General features: G+C 41.4%; 1 protein-coding gene across 4 annotated transcripts in view; it reads right to left on the bottom strand.

The window, feature by feature from the left end:
• The window catches only part of SPAG9 (sperm associated antigen 9), a 154,313-nt gene extending 136,021 nt beyond the window's left edge, over positions 1-18,292 (bottom strand). For 2 of the 4 annotated variants that reach the window (XM_068531565.1, XM_068531566.1), the window contains exon 1: positions 17,790-18,292. In XM_068531565.1, the coding sequence (XP_068387666.1) occupies positions 17,790-18,092 (303 nt within the window). In that variant the 5' untranslated portion in view covers positions 18,093-18,292. The remainder of the gene's footprint in view (positions 1-17,789) is intronic. The other 2 variants (XM_068531568.1, XM_068531569.1) reach the window with 1 other exon arrangement.
• Between the last annotated feature and the right edge of the window lie 917 nt (positions 18,293-19,209).

Genomic DNA, 19,209 nt, shown 5'->3' with positions numbered 1-19,209 from the left:
CTAAAGATCCCATATGCCACAACTAAAGATTCCCTGTGCCACAACTAAAGATCCTGCATGCCGCAACAAAGATCCCCACATGCCACAACTAAGACCTGGCACAGCCAAATAAATAAATTAATAAATTTAAACAAACAAACAAACAAAAAGAAAAAGTAAAAAGACAACCCACAGAATGGGAGAAAATATTTGTAAATCATATATCTAATAAGAGACTTCTATATACACATAATGTAAAATTATTCAGCCTTAAAAAGGAATGAAATTATGATACATGCTACAAAATGGATGAGCTCTAAAAGCATGCTAAGTGAAACAGGTCAAACTTAAAAGGGCAAATCAAATCACAGCAAACAAGTACAAGTAGACTATTTTCACAGTAGAACCAAAGACAAACACTAGTCTTTTTAAAAAGTTACTTTTCTGGTTTTACAAAAGCCTATTTGATTCCACAATTCTGTGCAACCTGTTTAACTTTTTAAAAGGTATTTGTTTTTGAACAGGCAGCAGTAACCAAAAAATGAGGCAAGGGCAACAAAATAACTGAAAGAAAATTTAAATTGAGTATCTGATAATTAAAATTAGAAAGTTTATTTATACCATATTAGCCTAGAAGATGCTTTTAATCAATATAGATCTCAATGCCTAAGAAATAAATGTTCACTATTCTTCAGAATAAACTTGTCTTCAAAAATATCAATGTTGTTTTACTAACCATTTTATTTGTTACTATAGGGTGCTATTACTGTATCCTAATTAGAAATGTCTATCAAAAGTTCTAAGTAAAAATTAAAAATTAAGTTTTGGCACTTAACTGTCATTTCTGTGGCAAGTTTATTCAGATAGAAGAAATTATTTCTCAATCAGTAACTTAGAAATAAATATTTGTGGCTAAAATAAATTAAAAAACAATCAGAGCCTTCTGTCATGTGAGGACACAGTGAGAATACCGCCGGGAAGTGGGTCCTCATCAGATACCAAATCTGCCAGCACGATGACCTTGGACTTCCCAGCTTCCAGAACAGTTGGAAATAAATATTTGTTGTTAAAGCCACTTAAACTATGGTATTTTTGTTATAGCAGCCTGAGCAGACAGAAAGCAGACTTGATGTCCAGAGTTCTGAAAACTACTTTTTAACCATGAAGTATATTACAAGAGGTCTCAGAGTCTTGGCCTGGACTTTGATGCCATCACTCCCTATCTCCAAATTTCTTGCTGTGAGGGAAAAAAAAAAAAAAAAAATCAGAGAGGGAATTTCCTGGCAGTCCAGTGGTTAGGACTCTGTGCTTCTACTGCAGGGGGCATGGGTTCGATCCCTGGTTGGTGAAGTAAGATCCTACAAGCTGCGTAGCAGAGCCAAAAGGAAAAAAGACAACCAGAGAATCATGGTGCTAACATGACTTTTAAGATCACCTAGGCCAACCTTTGCTAATGCAGAAGTAATCTCCACAATACTCTGACAATAGTTCCAATGATCTTAATATTTCAATTTTTAAAATGCCTAAATATTTCTAGACTATCTACTATGTATAGGACAATGTAGGTAAAGTGTCTGTAATAACTATACTCAGGAGAAGTCACTTTTTCTGTATATGCCTAAGTCAAAGGACTTACTGAAGAACTTTTTGGAACTTTTTGGAAGTTTTATTTAGCATAATTTGGCTCCAACAGTAAGGACAATAATTTGAATGCTCAAAAGAGAATTTTAAACAGCTAGGCTTTGCAATTTGACCTTTAGCATACTTATCTATCCACCATCCAACCAACCAACAAATACCTAATACCTACTGCATCCCAGTAGTTTAGTGGGGGAATTAAAGCAATAGGTTAGTTAGGTAAAGCACTGAAAGTACTATGAGAGGAGAAGGACAGTATGCTGTGGGAAGACATAAAATGGGTACAATCCAAACTTGGGTGTCATAAAAGGCATTCCTGAATTGAAACTTGAAAGATGAATAATGGTAGCCAGGCAATAGAAGAGAAAGAGAGTGCCAAGCAAAGAGGCAGCTTTCAAGAACGCCTGGAGAAAATGCCTTTTGCATAACAAGCTCAAGGTGTTCAGTATGGTTCTAAAAGGAAAAGATTAGACTGGTAAAATAAGGAGCAGCCAGATTACAAGGCCCTGTACGTTAGAAACTTTAGTCATTTCAAGAACTTTAGACAGAGCCACTAAAGACTTTTTTTTTTTTAATACATTCTGACTTTTTAATTTATTTATTTATTTTTGGCTGTGTTGGGTCTTCATTTCTGTGTGAGGGCTTTCTCTAGTTGCGGCGAGCGGGGGCCACTCTTCATCGCGGTGCGCGGGCCTCTCACTGTCGCGGCCTCTCTTGTTGTGGAGCACAAGCTCCAGACGCGCAAGCTCAGTAGTTGTGGCTCACGGGCCTAGTTGCTCTGCGGCATGTGGGATCTTCCCGGACCAGGGCTCGAACCCGTGTCCCCTGCATTGGCAGGCAGATTCTCAACCACTGCGCCACCGGGGAAGCCCCTAAAGGCTTTTAAGTGTGGAAATGATCTGCCATTTTGGAGAGATCCGGGTACAGTGTGGTGGACAGTTTATAGCTTGGCAATACGGGAAGCAGACAGATCAGTTATAGGACAGTTTCAGTTGTACAATCATTTATTCAGAAATTTTCAATGGGACTTCGCTGGTGGCACAGTGGTTAGGAATCCACCTGCCAGTGCAGGGGACACGGGTTCAAGCCCTGGTCCGGGAGGATCCCACATGCCGTGGAGCAACTAAGCCCATGGGCCCCAACTACTGAGCCTGCACTCTAGAGCCTGCAAGCCACAACTACTGAAGCCCGAGGGCCTAGAGCCCGTGCTCTGCAACAAGAGAAGCCACCGCAATGAGAAGCCCATGCATCACAATGAAGAGTAGCCCCTGCTCGCTGCAACTAGAGAAAGCCCGCACGTAGCAACGAAGAGCCAATGCAGCCAAAAATAAATTAATTAATTTTTAAAAAAAAGAAAGAAAGAAAGAAATTTTCAGTGGTTACTTCCTATGTGCCAGACCTGGTATTCAGTGTGAATGAAAGAAGTTCCAGCTCTTCAGAGTAGTAAAAATAGATTTGAAAAAAAGTAAAGAGATTCCAGATACATTTAAAAGTTGAAAACAAAAGAAGGCAGCAATGGGGATGAAGGAGAGAGAACAGCTAAGAATGGTGACCTGGTATCTGGCTAGGTATATAGTGGTATCCCTCACGAAGATTGGGAACAGAGGATGAGAAAGCTTGGAAGTTAAGTTCAGTTTTGGACATGTCGGGAGACATTCATGTCCAATAAACAACAGTAATATGGATCTGAAACCCCAGGGAGAGATCCAGCCTTAACAGGCTGTTCTTAATAGCCTGTCAGCTCCGTGAGGGAAGAATCTTGTCTGTTTTACTCACCACTGTATCCCCAACAGACACAGTACCAGGCACACAGTGGGCACTCAATAAATATCTGTTAAATGAATGAATGAGATATACATTTTGGAATACTCAACAAATGGTAAATTGAACTGATCAGAATGGATAACATGAGCTACGCAGTGTGCAGAGTGAGAACTTACGAGGATCTTAGAAAGAGCACCAAGGAACACCAAAGCTAATGTGACTAAGAAGAATCCACAGAGTGGTCAGATAAGTAAGAGGAAAATCAAGAGATTTCAAAGTCAGAGAACCAGAATATAATGTTTCTTAAAGAAAGAGTGAGCAAAAGAGTCAAATGTTGCTGAGAGGGCTTCCCTGGTGGCGCAGTGGTTGAGAATCTGCCTGCCAGTGCAGGGGACACGGGTTCGAGCCCTGGTCTGGGAAGATCCCACATGCCGCGGAGCAACTGGGCCCGTGAGCCACAACTACTGAGCCTGCGCGTCTGGAGCCTGTGCTCCGCAACAACAGAGGCCGCGATAGTGAGAGGCCCGCGCACCGCGATGAAAAGTGGCCCCCACTTGCCGCAACTGGAGAAAGCCCTCACGCAGAAACGAAGACCCAACACAGCAAAAATAAATAAATAAATAAATGTTAAAAAAAAAAAAATGTTGCTGAGAAGTCAAGTATGAGAACGCGTAAGACAGAAAATAGAAGAAATGCATTTATGAGAGTTATTCACTTTTGTGAATTTTCTTACTTGGTGTTTTTTTTTTTGGCCACGCCATGCGGCTTGCGGGACTTTAGTTTCCCGACCATGGATTAAAACCGCGCCTCAGCAGTGAAAGCACATAGTTCTAACTACTGGATCGCCTCGGAATTCCCATCACTTTTGTGAATTTTTAAGAATATGAGTAGGCTGGGACTTCCCTGGTGGCACAGTGGTTAAGAATCTGCCTGCCAATGCAGGGGACACGGGTTTGATCCCTGGTCCAGGAAGATCCCACATGCCACAGTGCAACTAACCCTGTGCACCACAACTACTGAGCCTGCACTCTAGAGCCTGTGAGCCACAACTACGGAGCCCACGCGTTGCAACTACTGAAGCCCACATGCTCTATGGCCTGTGTGCTGCAACTACTGAGCCTGCATGCTGCAACTACTGAAGCCTGTGTGCCTAGAGCCCATGCTCCACAACAAGAGAAGCCACCACAATGAGAAGCTCACGCATTGCTACGAAGAGTAGCCCCCGTTCGCTGCAACTAGAGAAAGCCCACACGCAGCAACAAAGACCCAATGCAGCCAAAAATAATTAAAAAAAAAAAAAAGAATTACCCACAAAAAATGAAATTAAAAAAAAAAAGAATCTGCCCGCCAATGCAGGAGGCATGGGTTCAATCCCTGGTCTGGGAAGATCCCACACGCCACAGAGCAACTAAGCCCATGCGCCATAACTACTGAGCTTGCGCTCTAGAGCCTGCAAGCCACAAATACTGAAGCCCGCGCACCTAGAGCCTGTGCTCCACAGCAAGAGAAGCCACCGCAATGAGAAGCCCGTGCACCACAACAAAGAGTAGCTCCTGCTCGCTGCAACTAGAGAAAGCCTGCATGCAGCAACGAAGACCCAATGCAGACAAAAGTAAATAAATAACTAATAAAATAAAAATAAAAATGAAAAAAAAAGAATATGAGTAGGAGAAATTCTATTATACCTAAAGTTTCATATCTAAATAATTACTCTTCATATCTAAATAATGAGATGAATTATTTCCTGCATGGACAGCTTCCCTTTTATAAGTTTGCTTGTTCCATCTAAAGTGCCTGCCTCTTTACTCTGTATCACCTCACCTTTTTTATTTCCCGTGTAACACCGATTACAATCTGTAATTAACTGGTTTGTTTATTCTTTATTACAATATAAACTCTAAGAAAGCAAGGGTTACCTTACTTGTCTGATCTGTTTGTGGCCACATTCTCAGAGTCTAGAACAGTGCCTGGCTCAATATATATTTGTTCTTTCTGATTATTCATGTCTCCTGTTTATCTACCTATGGGAACGGGATAGGAAAGAACTAGAAGATCATGGAGTTTCTGCCCAGCCATTAAAAAATACCTGCAGGAAGAGCAAGTGAAAATACATTTTAAAGGACAATAACAGAATCCAGAATCACAAAAATCCTAGACCCATCCCCTGCGGAGAATCCAATCAGCAGGACCTCAAATTACAAGGAAAAAATTCTTCTCAGGCTCTATAAATCCCAGTGGAGCAGGTAAGCAGTCAGAAACAAGGTAAAAAAGTTACCAGAGAAAACATTAAATGTAGGGTAGTTTCTCAATTTCTGCATCTCTAAGTTTCAAAGGGGAAAAATAATCCATGGTATTTTTATACTATAATCTTAAATAAAAATTTTTAACCAATTTTAATTGTTTTATAAATCTCAGATTTAAATTTCTTACAGAAAAGTAGCTAAACTGCAATCATTTCTTCCTTCCAGGTGAGTGACATTAGTTCACTATAAAAATATTAACTTACCTCTATAACTGACATGTACTCTGTTCCTAAACATTAATTCAAATGGAATATTAGATATTAGAAAATGTTCTCCTATGTAAATAAAATTGTGGTTATATGGTACAATGCTTTCATTTTTAGGATAAGTACTTTAAGTACTGAAGGGTGATGTGTCATAACATCTGCAATTTACTTTGAAATGGTTCAGCAATTTAAAAATATGCGTATGTATGTATATATTTTGTCATATGTACGTGGTGTGTAGGTAGATAAATAAAAGAACTACTGAATCCAGGTAACAAATATATAGATAATAAACATACTTTTCATTTTTCTGTATTTTTGAAAATTTTCCTAATAAAAAGCTGGGGGTGGTTTACTGAAAAAGTTTACTGACCTCAAAAATAAAAGGGGGGGAACTCCCTGGTGGCGCAGCAGTTAAGAATCCACCCACCAATGCAAGGGACATGGGTTCGGTCCCTGGTCCAGGAAGATCCCACATGCCACGGAGCAACTAAGCCCATGCGCCACAACTACTGAGCTTGCGCTCTAGAGCCCGCGAGCCACAACTACTGAGCCCATGCACCACAACTACTGAGCCCACGCACAACTACTGAGCCCATGCGCCTACAGCCCGTGCTCCACAACAAGAGAAGCCACCGCAATGAGAAGCCCGTGCACCGCAACGAAGAGTAGCCCCTGCTCGCCACAACTAGAGAAAGCCTGCACGCAGCAACGAAGAACCAACGCAGCCACAAAATAAATAAATAATAATAAAATAAATTATGTAGCAGAGTACATGATACAGAGCAGGCACTCAAAAAATTTAATTCACCACCTTCCTCTTAAAAAAAAAAAACGGTATTTTTAAAGTTCCCAATAATAATTCTAAATCCTCAACTTAGAAACTTCTCTATTGTATTAACATGTAAATTCCCATGGCTCAGTTCAAACGTTTTCAGCAGAACTATGCCAAACTACTAGACACGAAAATTCTTTTTTTCTTCCCTTGAAATGTACTGTTTATTATTTTTTCTTTTAATTTTTATTGGAGTACAGTTGATTGAAAATGTTGTGCTAGTTTCTGCTGTACAGCAAAGTGAATCAGTTGTACATATACCTATATCCACTCTTTTTTAGATTCTTTTCTCATATAGGTCATTAGAGAGTATTTCCTGTGCTATACAGTAAGTCCTTATTAGTTATCTATTTTATATATAGTAGTGTGTATATGCCAATCCCAATCTCCCAATTTATCACTTCCCCCATTTCCCCCCCAGTAACCATAAGTTTGTTTTCTACATCTGAGACTCTATTTCTGCTTTGTACATAAGTTCATTTATACCATTTTTTAGATTCCACATTTAAGCAATATCATATATTTGTCTTTCTCCGTCTGACTTACTTCACTTAGTATGATAATCTCTAGATCCATCCATGTTGCTGCAAACAGCATTATTTCATTCTTTTTATAGGCTAATATTCCACTGAATATATGTACCATATAATCTCTGCCCATCCCTCTGTTGATGTACATTTAGGTTGCTTCCATGTCTTGGCTATTGTAAACAGTGTTGCAATGAATGTGGGGGTGCATGTATCCTTTCAGATTATGGTTTTCTCCAGATATATGCCCAGGAGTGGGATTGCTAGATCATATGGTAGTTCTATTTTTAGTTTTTTAAGGAACCTCCATACTGTTCTCCATTGTGGTTGTACCAATTTATATTCCCACCAACAGTGTAGGAGGGTACCCTTTTCTCCACACCCTCTCCAGCATTTATTGTTTGTAGATTTTTGATGAAGGCCATTCTGACTGCTGTGAGGTGTTACCTCATTGTAGTTTTGATTTGCACTTCTCTGATAATTAGTGATGTTGAGTATCTTTTCATGTGTTTTTTGGCCATCTGTACGTCTTCTTTGGAGAACTGTCTATTTAGATCTTCTGCATTTTTTTTACTGTCGTAGCAACCCTTGTTGGTCACTTTGTTTGCAAGTATTTTCTCCCATTCTGTGGGTTGTCTTTTCGTTTTGTTTATGGTTTCTTCTGCTGCGCAGAAGCTTTTAAGTTTAACTAGGTCCCATTTGTTTATTTTTGTTTTTATTTTCATTACTCAAGGAGGTGGATCAAAAAAGATATTGCTGCGATTTATGCCAAAGAGTGTTCTGCCTATGTTTTCCTCTAAGAGTTTTATACTGTCCAGCCTCACATTTAGGTCTTTGATCCATTTCAAGCTTATTTTTGTGTATGGTGTTAAGAGAGTGTTCTAATTTCATATTTTTATGTGTAGCTGTCTAGTTTTCCCAGCACCATTTATTGAAAAGACTGCGTTTTCTCCATTGTATATTCTTGCCTCCTTTGTCATAGATTAATTGACCATAGGTGCATGTGTTTATTTCTAGGCTTTCTATCCTGTTCCACTGATCTATTTTTCTGTTTTTGTGCCAGTACCATACTGTTTTGATTACTGTAAGCTTTGTAGTACAGTCTGAAGTCAGGGACCCTGATTCCTCCAGCTCCACTTTTCTTTCTCAGAATTGCTTTGGCTATTCAGGGTCTTTTTTGTTTCCATATAAATTTTAGAATTTTTTGTTCTAGTTCTGTGAAAAATGCCATTGGTAATTTGATAGGGATTGCACTGAATCTGCAGATTGCCTTGGGAAATATAGTCCTTTTGACAATACTGATTCTTCCAACCCAAGAACACGGTATATCCTTCCATCTGTTTGTGTCATCTCTGATTTCTTTCATCAGTGCCTTATAGTTTTCAGAGTAGAGGTCTTTTGTCTCCTTAGGTAGGGTTATTCCTAGGTATTATATTTTTTTTTTCGACTTGATATAGGCAGTTTTATTTTAGATTACATGGGCTTCTATTAGAAGTGTAAACCAACTGAGTTATCACCATACCACCCCTTAAGCAAACCCTGGGATTTACTATCCTGATGTCTAGTCTGATGTTACTACACCCTACCCTGCAAGGCAGTCAGTGGAGGGGGCGGTGGGATGTCTCCACAGGTCTGGTAGGCAAGAGCCTCCCTGCCCAAAACCTGGCCCTTGGGTCTGTGGTTTTGAAGGGACGATCCTATCAGCACACTCAACAAGAGGGATGACTCAAAATACTGCTACTTTAGGAATTCAGATGTGTGATTAAGAGAATGGACATTTAGGCTTTAATGACTAAAGCAGCTACTTGAGAAACCATAGCTGCCCGATTCCTGGACCCATTTTTATCCACACTTTATTTTTCCCTATTCCCATCACATCTGTAGTTACCAAAACCTGTCATTCTTTTTGATGTGATGGTAAATAGGATTGTTTCCCAATCTTAGAGGGAATGATTTCGGCTTTTCACAGTGCAGAATGATGTTAGCTGTGGGTTTGTCATATACAGCCTTTATTATGTTGAAGTAAGTTCCCTCTATTCCCACTTTCTGGAGAGCTTTTATCATGGGTGCTGAGTTTTATCAAAAGCTTTTTCTGCATCAATTAAGATGATAATATGCTTTTTATTCTTCACTTTGTTAATCTAGTATATCACACTGATTGATTTGTGGATACTGAAGAATCCTTGCAGCCCTGGCATCAATCTCACTTGATCATGGTGGATGATCCTTTTAATGTATTGTTGAATTTGGTTTGCTAGTATTTTGTTGAGGATTTCTGCATCTATGTTCATCAGTGATATTGGCCTGTAATTTTTATGTGTGTGTGATATCTTCTCTGGTTTTGGTATCAGGCTGATGGTGGCCTCATAGAATGAGCTTGGGAGTATTCCTTCCTCTGTAATTTTCTGGAAGAGTTTCAGAAGGGTAGGTGTTAACTCTTCCCTAAAAGATTGCTAGAACTCCCCTGTGAAGCCATCTGGTCCTTGACTTTTGTTTGTTGGAAGTCTTTTAACTACTGTTTCAATTTCAGTACTTATGCATGGTCTGTTGACATTTTCTATTTCTTCCAAGTTCAGTCTTGGAAGGTTGTGCTTTTCTAAGAATTTGTCCATTTCTTCTAGGTTGTCCATTTTATTGGCATGATAGTTGCTTGTTGTAGTCTCTTATGATCCCTTGTATTTCCTTTGTGTCAGTTTTAACTTCTCCTCTTTCATTTCTAATTTTATTGATTTGAGCCCTGTCCCCTTTTTTTCTTGATGAGTCTGGCTAAAGGTTTACCAATTTTGTTTATCTTCTCAAAGAACCAGCTTTTAGTTTCATTGACCTTTGCTATTGTTTTCTTCTATTTCATTTATTTCTGTTCTAAACGTTACGATTTATTTCCTTCTACTAACTTTTTGTTCTGTTTGTTCCTCTTTCTCTAGTTGCTTTAGGTGTAAGGTTAGGTTGTTTATTTGAGATTTTTCTTGTTTCCTCAGGTAAGATTGTACTGCTATAAACTTCCCTCTTAGAACTGCTTTTGCTGCGTCCCAGAGGTTTTGGACCATTGTGTTTTCATTATCATTTGTCTGTAGGTATTTTTTTCTTATTTCCTCTTTGATTTCTTCAGTGATCCACTGGTTGCTTAGTAACATATTGCTTAGCCTCCATGTGTTTGTGTTTTTAACAGTTTTTTTCCTGTAACTGATTTTCTTTTCTTCTTTTCTTCTTTTCTTTTGGCCGTGTCGTGCGGCATGTGGGATCTTAGTTTCCCTGACCAGGGATGGAACCCGCACCCCCAGCATTGGAAATGCAGAGTCTTAACCACTGGACCACCAGGGAAGTCCCTCCTGTAATTGATTTCTAATCTCATAGCGTGTGGTCAGAAAAGATGCTTGATATAATTTCAATTTTCTTAAATTTACCGAGGCTTGATTTGTGGCCCAAGATGTGATCTATCCTGGAGAACATTCTGTATGCGCTTGAGGAGAAAGTGTATTCGGCTGCTAAGTCCATCTGGTCTAATGTGTCATTTAAGGCCTGTGTTTCCTTATTGATTTTCTGTCTGGATGATCTGTCCATTGATGAGACTGGGGTATTAAAGTCCCCCACTATTATTGTGTTTCTGTCGATTTCTCCTTTTATTGCTGTTAGCGTTTGCCTTATATACTGAGGTGCTCCTATGTTGGGTGCATATATATTTACAATTGTTATATCTTCTTCTTGGATTGATCCTTTGATTATTATGAAGTGTCCTTCTATGTCTCTTGTAACATTCTTTATTTTGAAGTCTATTTTGTCTGATATGAGTATTGCTACTCCAGCTTTCTTTTGATTTCCATTTGCATGGAATATCTTTTTCCATCCCCTCACTTTCAGTCTGTATGTAGACACCAGAATTCTTAAGTGAATTCCACAGACTTGTATTAAAGCTAATAACAAAATATCACTGGCCAAAACTTCAAAATGTATAGAATTTACACACATATATTTCTTTTTTTTATATATTTATTCATTTATTTTTGGCTGCATAGGGTCTTCATTGCTGTGTGCGGGCTTTCTCTAGTTGCAGCGAGCAGGGGCTACTCTTCGTTGCAGTGCGCGGGCTTCTCATTGTGGTGGCTTCTCTTGTTGCAGAATGCTGGCTCTAGGCATGCAGGCTTCAGTAGTTGTGGCACACGGGCTCAGTAGTTGTGGCTCGCGGGCTCTAGAGCGCATGCTCAGCAGCTGTGGCACACAGGCTTAGTTGTTCCGTGGCATGTGGAATCTCCCCAGACCAGGGATCGAACCCGTGTCCCCTGCACTGACAGGCGGATTCTTAACCACTGCGCCACCAGGGAAGCCCTACACACATATATTTCTAAATGTCAGCTTTTTGAATAAGCACATTGCATACATTTTTAAATTGGGTCTATGCTGATATTTCTTATCTCAACCTAGTAATTTACTTAGGTAACATCTATACTCATTATGAGTGCTGAGCAGGGCAAAAAAAAAAAAAAAAAGGTGTTTTTAAAACAACTCAACCATTGGTCAAGGGAACAAAAGAACAGGTATTTGGCCACAGTCTAATACTAGCTCTCCTGGGAACCAAAAGGTTCCATGTGATTTAAGTATGCAGTGTGTAGTTAAAGGTAAGCTAAGGAGTCCAAGAAATTTACATACCAAACATAGGCACCGAATTGGATCAGTGACCGATGGCTTATACCACAGTAATCTAGTGAGTAGTTCTTACTCTACTAATCCATCTTGGTACCTTACCCATTTTGATAGTCTCTTGTGATTTTAAATAAGTAAAATGTGAATGTCACCATCCCAAGGACATATAATGTATCTCAGTTAGATACTTAAATTCAGAAATCGCTAAAGGTAAAGGGTAAGATCTGTCTTAATAGCTAAACAATGGTTAACTAACTGATTACCATTCCACAAGGTAACACACACCCCCTCCCACCAATGTACACACGTTCCCCTAGAGAACAAATACACTGTTCATTTCAGAAAGTGCCTGGAAGCAGGGATTGACAAGACGCAGGGACATATCTACTCTGACTAGGGGCAGTGTGAAGCTTATTTCAAATAGTTCTGCAAGAAAAAACAATGGTATTTTTTAAAATATGTATTTTAAGTGTATTTTAAAATGTACTCATTTTATATACAAAATAATTTGGGCATACAGAGATCAATGAAGCACTAAAGTGTATTTTGAGCATTCTAAAACTTAGAAATTAAGAGGTAACATAACATTCGGAAAAGCTGCTGACCCTTGCTCTAACTGAACCAAGAGGGAAATGAAGTCAGCACCTCAGTCAATCCTTGGAGCAAAAATCTTTAATTCCCTGAACATACCACAGGATACTGGTTTCAAGGAAAAAAATATGGTGGCAAATATATAAAGTGAAATTTTCACAGAAGAAAAAATCAAGTTAGCCTATTTAAAACAAATGCAAGGACTTCCCTGGGGTCCAGTGGGTAAGACTCCACACTCCCAATGAAGAGGGCCACGGTTCGATCCCTGGTCAGGAAACTAGACCCCACATGCATATTGCAACTATGAGCCTGCATGCCGCAACTAAAAAAAGATCCTGCATGCTGCAACTAAAGATCCCACAAGCCGCAATGAATATCCCATGTGCCGCAACAAAGACCCGGCATGGCCTAAATAAATGTTAAAAAAAAAAACAAAACACTGAACAGGTGCCACAGAGAGACTTCACTTTTTAAAAGTGTTTGAAAACTTTATGTCAAATGTTAACAACTAATGGACCTACTAACAGATCATCTGTGCATATAAACAAACTACTTTTCCCCTACTGCTCCACTTAGTTTCCTGAACAGGGATGGAACCCATGACCCCTGCAGTGGAAGCTCAGACTTGTAACCACTGGACCACCAGGGAATCCCCATAATCTACTTAATAGCGAATTAAATTTCTTTTGACACTAGAGTAATAGAATTAAGGCTAAAAATCTGAATAAACATCATAATTACCAATTTAAATAACAACTGTGCTAAAGACACAAAATAAACTTAACATTGAAGCAAATAGGGAATTTCCACTTTTAGCATCCTAAGTCCTCAATAGCCACCATCAACAAATATAAGCTGAAGTATTCAAAATTACTCTTCACTCCTGTCTTGATAAAAAAAATCATAAAACTAAATTGAAAAGACTTCAAATATTCCTTTTTAAGTGTTTATTAAAGAAGTGAACTTTCATTGTAAATTATTTTGCAAACAAATCAAAATTAATTTCCTTAACTTTTGATTAAAATACTTTTATGAATCAGTGAGAACTATAACATCGATTTTAAAAAATCAGTATCAATGCCTGCTTTCCTGCCCACAAGTCTTATCACTCACTGGCATGTTCATAGACTTCCAAAGAAAACAACCTGATTAAAGTCTTAATATAAAACATCCATTTTGTTACTTCTTTAAGTGGTGATTCATTGGGGAAAAGTTAATTAGAATATTCTCAGTAATATCTCTCATCTCTGCACTTAATCACCCCAGTCTTTTTCAGACAAAAAGCCACAGAAAAGCAGTCATAAAATCACATAATCACAACATCTTCTTCCCAGCAAAGATATTCTCTCTTCATATATGCTTCTACCACTCACGGAGAATGAAGAGGGTACATCTTCATTTTTATGTGCAATCTCCCTCCACCCAATCATGCTAAATAAACTCTCACTTTGAAACTAAATTCCCTATGTATAACTGAATCACTTTGCTGTACATCTGAAACTAACATGACATTGTAGATCAACTGTATGTCAATAAAATTTTTTTTTTAATTTTTAAAAACTAAATTCCTACAAAAAAAAGTTCTTTAATTCATTTGCCTACTTCAGGGAAGTTTTCTTTTTTTTTTTTAATTACTCAAAACAAATCATGTCTATTTTAAAAGAATCAGAACTTACACAAACAAAAACATAAAAAACACTAATATATTCTTCCCCAAGAATAACATCTTTCTCCAGATTTTTTTTTTTTTGTCTGCACCACTCAGCTTGTGGGATTAGTTCCCCAACCAGGTGTTGAAGCCGGGCTCCAGCAGTGAAAGCACCGAGTCCTAACCACTGGACCGCCCAGAAATTCCCTCTCCAGATTTTTTTTTAATTATTGATTTACAGGTAAATTGTTCATAGATTCACAAGGCTTACTCTGGATAGAGTAGACAGGAAAAGTCTAGCAGAAGAAGTGAAATTTAAGCTGAGCCAAAAGTGAGGAGCTAGCCAGGGTGAAGCTCTAAGGGAAAAGCGCTCTAGGCCAAGGAAACAGCATGGGCAAAGGCATCAGACAGGACTTGGTTAAAGAATGGAAAAAATATACATGGCTGGAGCAGGGAGCCCAAAGGGGAGAATGGTGAGAGCTATAAAATGATAGATTTCTTGATTAGCATTTGAAGCTGGTTACAAATCTATCTAAAATCAGCCCTCCTTCAGATTGTTTTTATAGACTCAAAACCATCAGGCTAACTCCACACAACAAATTCAAATAAGCAATTAAAAAGACAGAAGGTATTCAAATTTAGTACCATTATAATAAAGATTAACTTCCTGATTCCTTGTTGAGAATTCCTGCAAGCAAGAGATTAAAGCACTTCACACCTCCTAAAACATCCTCGTTATTTACATATCCTCCTAAATTTCCACAAAGGTGCTCAGAATTTACTTAACTCTCTCTGGTGATGGTCAATTTCCATACTTTCAAATATTCTTGCTGTAAATACCCTGAGGCATTTTTGCTGTAATACCAGACTGTTTATGGAAATAGTCTTCATATTAAAGGCCACAAACACTCAAAGAAAATTAAACACAGAATCATTTCTGCATATTGGACTAAGACTGAATTTCTGAGTACTTGGGTAAAACTTGATTTATGATCTTACATGAAAACTGACAACAAGATGGTTTTACATTTATGGTCTGGAAGTTGGTTCATCTAGCATTACATCAATGTTCTGTATTCTCAGATCATGGCCCTTTGCCCAAAGGTTTCATTATAGAAAATTTACAGACATATTTGAAAAAGCATAAATTACAAAGAAAGTCATTGGATAATCTATTTTTTTAAAGTCATTTACTTAAGAAATTAATATACAATCCAGAGTCTAGCAGCTTAGTTTTATTTTCTGATTCTGCAACCTGTGGCAGATGGTTTTCTGGGCACGTGCGACCCTGGCATTTTGCCTATGTTTACATGGACTGACAGGAGTTTAAGGCTGAAAGGAGTAATTTCTTTTATCTGCAGTAACAGGTCATGCTGGGCCTGTTCCTCACCTGTGTGTATATTTGGTTAATTCCACAGTCTTTCCATTTACATCCACACAATGGCAAGGACCTGTCTGAGCATGAAGACATGGCAAGTCATCTCAGGAGTTCCATAAACAGCTAACAAACCAGTGGAAATTTTGATTCCATCCTTAGATTTTCTTTTTCAACCCTTCCTTCCCTATATACTTGGAAATACTCTTGAAATAAAGTCAATTTTGTTTGGCAAATTCAATAGCATTCCTTTGAGACAAATGGATCACAAAATCAGAACTAAAAATCATCATACAGTCAAGCTTAAGGAAAAAAAAAAAAAAAACCAGGGACTTCCCCAGTGGCACAGTGGTTAAGAATCCACCTGCCAACGCAGGGGACACGGGTCCGATCCCTGGTCCAGGAAGATCCCACATGCCACGGAACAACTAAGCTCGTGTGCCACAACTACTGAGCCTGTGCTCTAGAGCCCGCAAGCCACAACTACTGAGCCCGTGCACCACAACTACTGAAGCCTGCACACCTAGAGCCCTGCTCTGCAGCGAGAAGCCACCACAATGATAAGCCCGCGCACCGCAACAAAGACTAGTCCCCGCTCGCTGCAACTAGAGAAAGCCCGCGCACGCAGCAACAAAGACCCAACGCAGCCCTAAATAAATAAATAAATAAATAAATTTATTTTAAAAAAGAAAGACCTGGTACAAAGGTGTAAGTGACAATAAGTTTAAATGGTGGTACTACTTAGTCTTAGGAAATGAGCTGCACATCCTTAAAACTTTTCAGGTATTGGGGCTTCCCTGGTGGCGCGGTGGTTAAGAATCCGCCTGCCAATGCAGGGCACACGGGTTCGAGACCTGGTCGAGGAAGATCCCACATGCCGCAGAGCAACTAAGCCTGTGTGCCACAACTAGTGAGCCTGCGCACCACAACTAGTGAGCCTGCACTCTAGAGCCCGCGAGCCACAACTACTGAGCCTGCGTGCCACAACTACTGAAGCCCGCACGCCTAAAGCCCGTGCCCCGCAACAAAAGAGGCCACCGCAATGAGAACCCCGCGCACCACAACGAAGAGCAGCCCCCACTCACCAAAACTAGGGAAAGCCCTCGTGAAGCAACGAACACCCAACACAGGCAAAAATAAATAAATAAATAAATAAATTTAAAAAAAGAAAAAAAAACTTTTCAAGTATTTTTGAAATACAACATGTCGTTCCTTCAATAATTATTTAGCTTCCTTCAATCACCATATATTTAACCAGGTTTGCTAGATGCTTAAGAAACAAAGATGAATAGGACACTTCACCTGTATTAGATAAGTTCCACAGAAATAATGCCTACACATCCTGAAAGCTAAAATCCTCTACTGTCTCAAGAAGTCAAAGACCTGTCACTTGCACTCCAGAGCTGCAAAAGGTTCACAGACTCAAGGTTAGGGCACCGAGGTCACACTGCTGAGGCACTAAAGTTAAAAGCTGGCCAAGAGCACCTGAAAACTGTAGTCTTTGAAAAGGCTTGCCAACTGTCACCCACACCTCCTCAACCTGCCCCTCACCCCGTTCTCGTCCTCTTTATAAATAAACAAAGGGTTTTTAAAGGGAACTGTCCAAGGTTACCACCTGACAAGGAAGAAAGCTTTGATGTGGGATACCAATAAGATAAAATTGCATACTCTCCATATTTACAGAGTATTGTTATACAACATCTAACTGTTGACAAAGTGTCAACCAAGGCACTTAAAACATAAAATAAAACCTCTTTCTCAGTAGGGTTAAAACGTCAACAAGAAACTGGCCGAAAGAGGGAGATCTCTAACTTCCCAAAGCAGCAACCCCCAGGAAAGGTGCTGGAACCAGCGGAAGTTACATATCCAGGGCAGTAGTGTTTAAATGCGCCCCCCCCACCCCGCCCGTGGTAAAAGTTTGAACCGCCATCTGACTATCCCACGGTGGTCGGAAACTTCTCTAAACTACAAGAGGCAAGCAGACACCCTAAAATCTCCGCTCTCAGCCAATCCCAGGTGCCCTCAGGCCAGGCTGTGGCTTCCTCCCCGGGCCTTGCTTCCCCCATCTCACTCTCTTCTCCTGGACACTCACTAGCCTGCCTGGGCGTCCAACGCCGGCCGGGGGTCCCGGGACCTCGCGGCCGCCGGGCTCGGTCCGGCTGGCCTCGGCCTCAGGCCTGCCTCCAGGAGGCCGACGCCCCTCCCATCCTGAGACGGACCGCGACCCCCGGCCCCCGGCCCGCCCTCGGGCCGGGCCCTCGCATTCCCAGCCGGCCGGCCCTCACCTCCTCGGCGTGCTTGCGCAGCGCCTTCTCTCGCTCGTACTGGGTGATGAGCTGCTCGTTGTCGTCCCGCAGCAGCTCCAGCTCCACCTGATGCTCCTGGTCCTGCGCGAACACCGAGTCCAGGTTCTCCAGCACGGCCACCACCAGTGGCATCAGCTCCTTGACCACCTCCTCGTCGTAGCGCCCGATGAGCCGCTCGAACTCGCGGTAGATGGAGCCGGCCAGGCCGGACACCCGCTCCGACATCACGGCCCCGGAGCCGCCGGGCTCCTCCTGGTACACCACACCGTCCTCCAGCTCCATGGTGGCGGGCGGCCGGCCCGGGGCGTCGCCGGCTGAGGGGACGACAAGGGCCCGCACGGGACGGGCCGCTGGGGCTGGGGCTGCGGCTGGGCCCGGCTGGGTGGGGGCCCGGGACGGAGGAGGGGAGGGGTGAAGCGAGCGCACCCAGCCCTACCGCCGCTGCACCAACTGCCGGGGCGGCTAAGCCGCGCGCGCCACACGTCACCCGCGGGGCGGGATCCGCGCCGCGTCGGCCCGTAGGGCGGGGCCCCGCGGGAAGCCAGGCGCGGCCGGGGGCGGGACCAATGCGTCACCCTTCGCCGGCGGAGGCGGCGTGGCGTCAACACTCGGCGCCGCGAGGTCGTTGCGTAAGCCAATAGGAAAGACTGCGAGAGGAGGGTGGTGAGAAGTGCCCGCCCCGGGCGCGATTTGTAGGGCGAATCTCAGTGGAAAGGGAGGGGTTCTGGAAGAGTGACTAGAGGTCCAAAATAGACAAAATTTTATTACTTTTTACAGCTCACAAAGGGCTTTCACATTTGTTCCTCACCACAAGGATGTTTGGTGCGGTAGACGTTTGGCCTTCGTTTCACAGACAAGGAAAGTAGGCCCGGAGAAGTTATGGTTCACTCAAGGTCATGCAGCGAGAACGGGAAGGAGGCTGATCAGGGACTCAAACCAGTTCTGATTGAGAATTCCGTACTCAGAGAAGCGGAAAACAGATGGGAAGGGAAAGCAACCTTAAGTGGGACAAGGTCTGCCTCAGTGATAAGGTAGTCTTGAATAGGATAGAATTATTTGGGAGTTAAAGATAGTATGGATAGCCTTAAACAGAGGCCGTGCAAAGCATTCTGTAGAAGGGTAGAAAGAACGCCACATCTTGTGCTTTGGCAAACACGGGTTTCTCTGCTTCCTCTGGCCAACTTGGGAGAGTGGCATTTCCTGGCTCCAGCCACCCTCCTTTCCTCTAATCTTGAAGCAGGGCAGGCTGATGGGGGGTTGGGGAGTAGAGGAGGAAAGAGGTGGAGTCACTGGGGTGAGTAAGTCCGATAGTACGTGAGGTCTCAGACGCCTGGGAGAGAATCACGTGTGGGGAATGACAACACCCAAACCTCAGGCGGGCTGAGTCAAGGATCACTTC

Source organism: Eschrichtius robustus, chromosome 20 (genome assembly GCF_028021215.1).
Source record: "Eschrichtius robustus isolate mEscRob2 chromosome 20, mEscRob2.pri, whole genome shotgun sequence".
Taxonomy (NCBI): Eukaryota; Metazoa; Chordata; class Mammalia; order Artiodactyla; family Eschrichtiidae; genus Eschrichtius; species Eschrichtius robustus.
The sequence above is the reverse complement of the archived record's forward strand: the minus strand, read 5'-3'. Positions and strand labels throughout refer to the sequence as shown.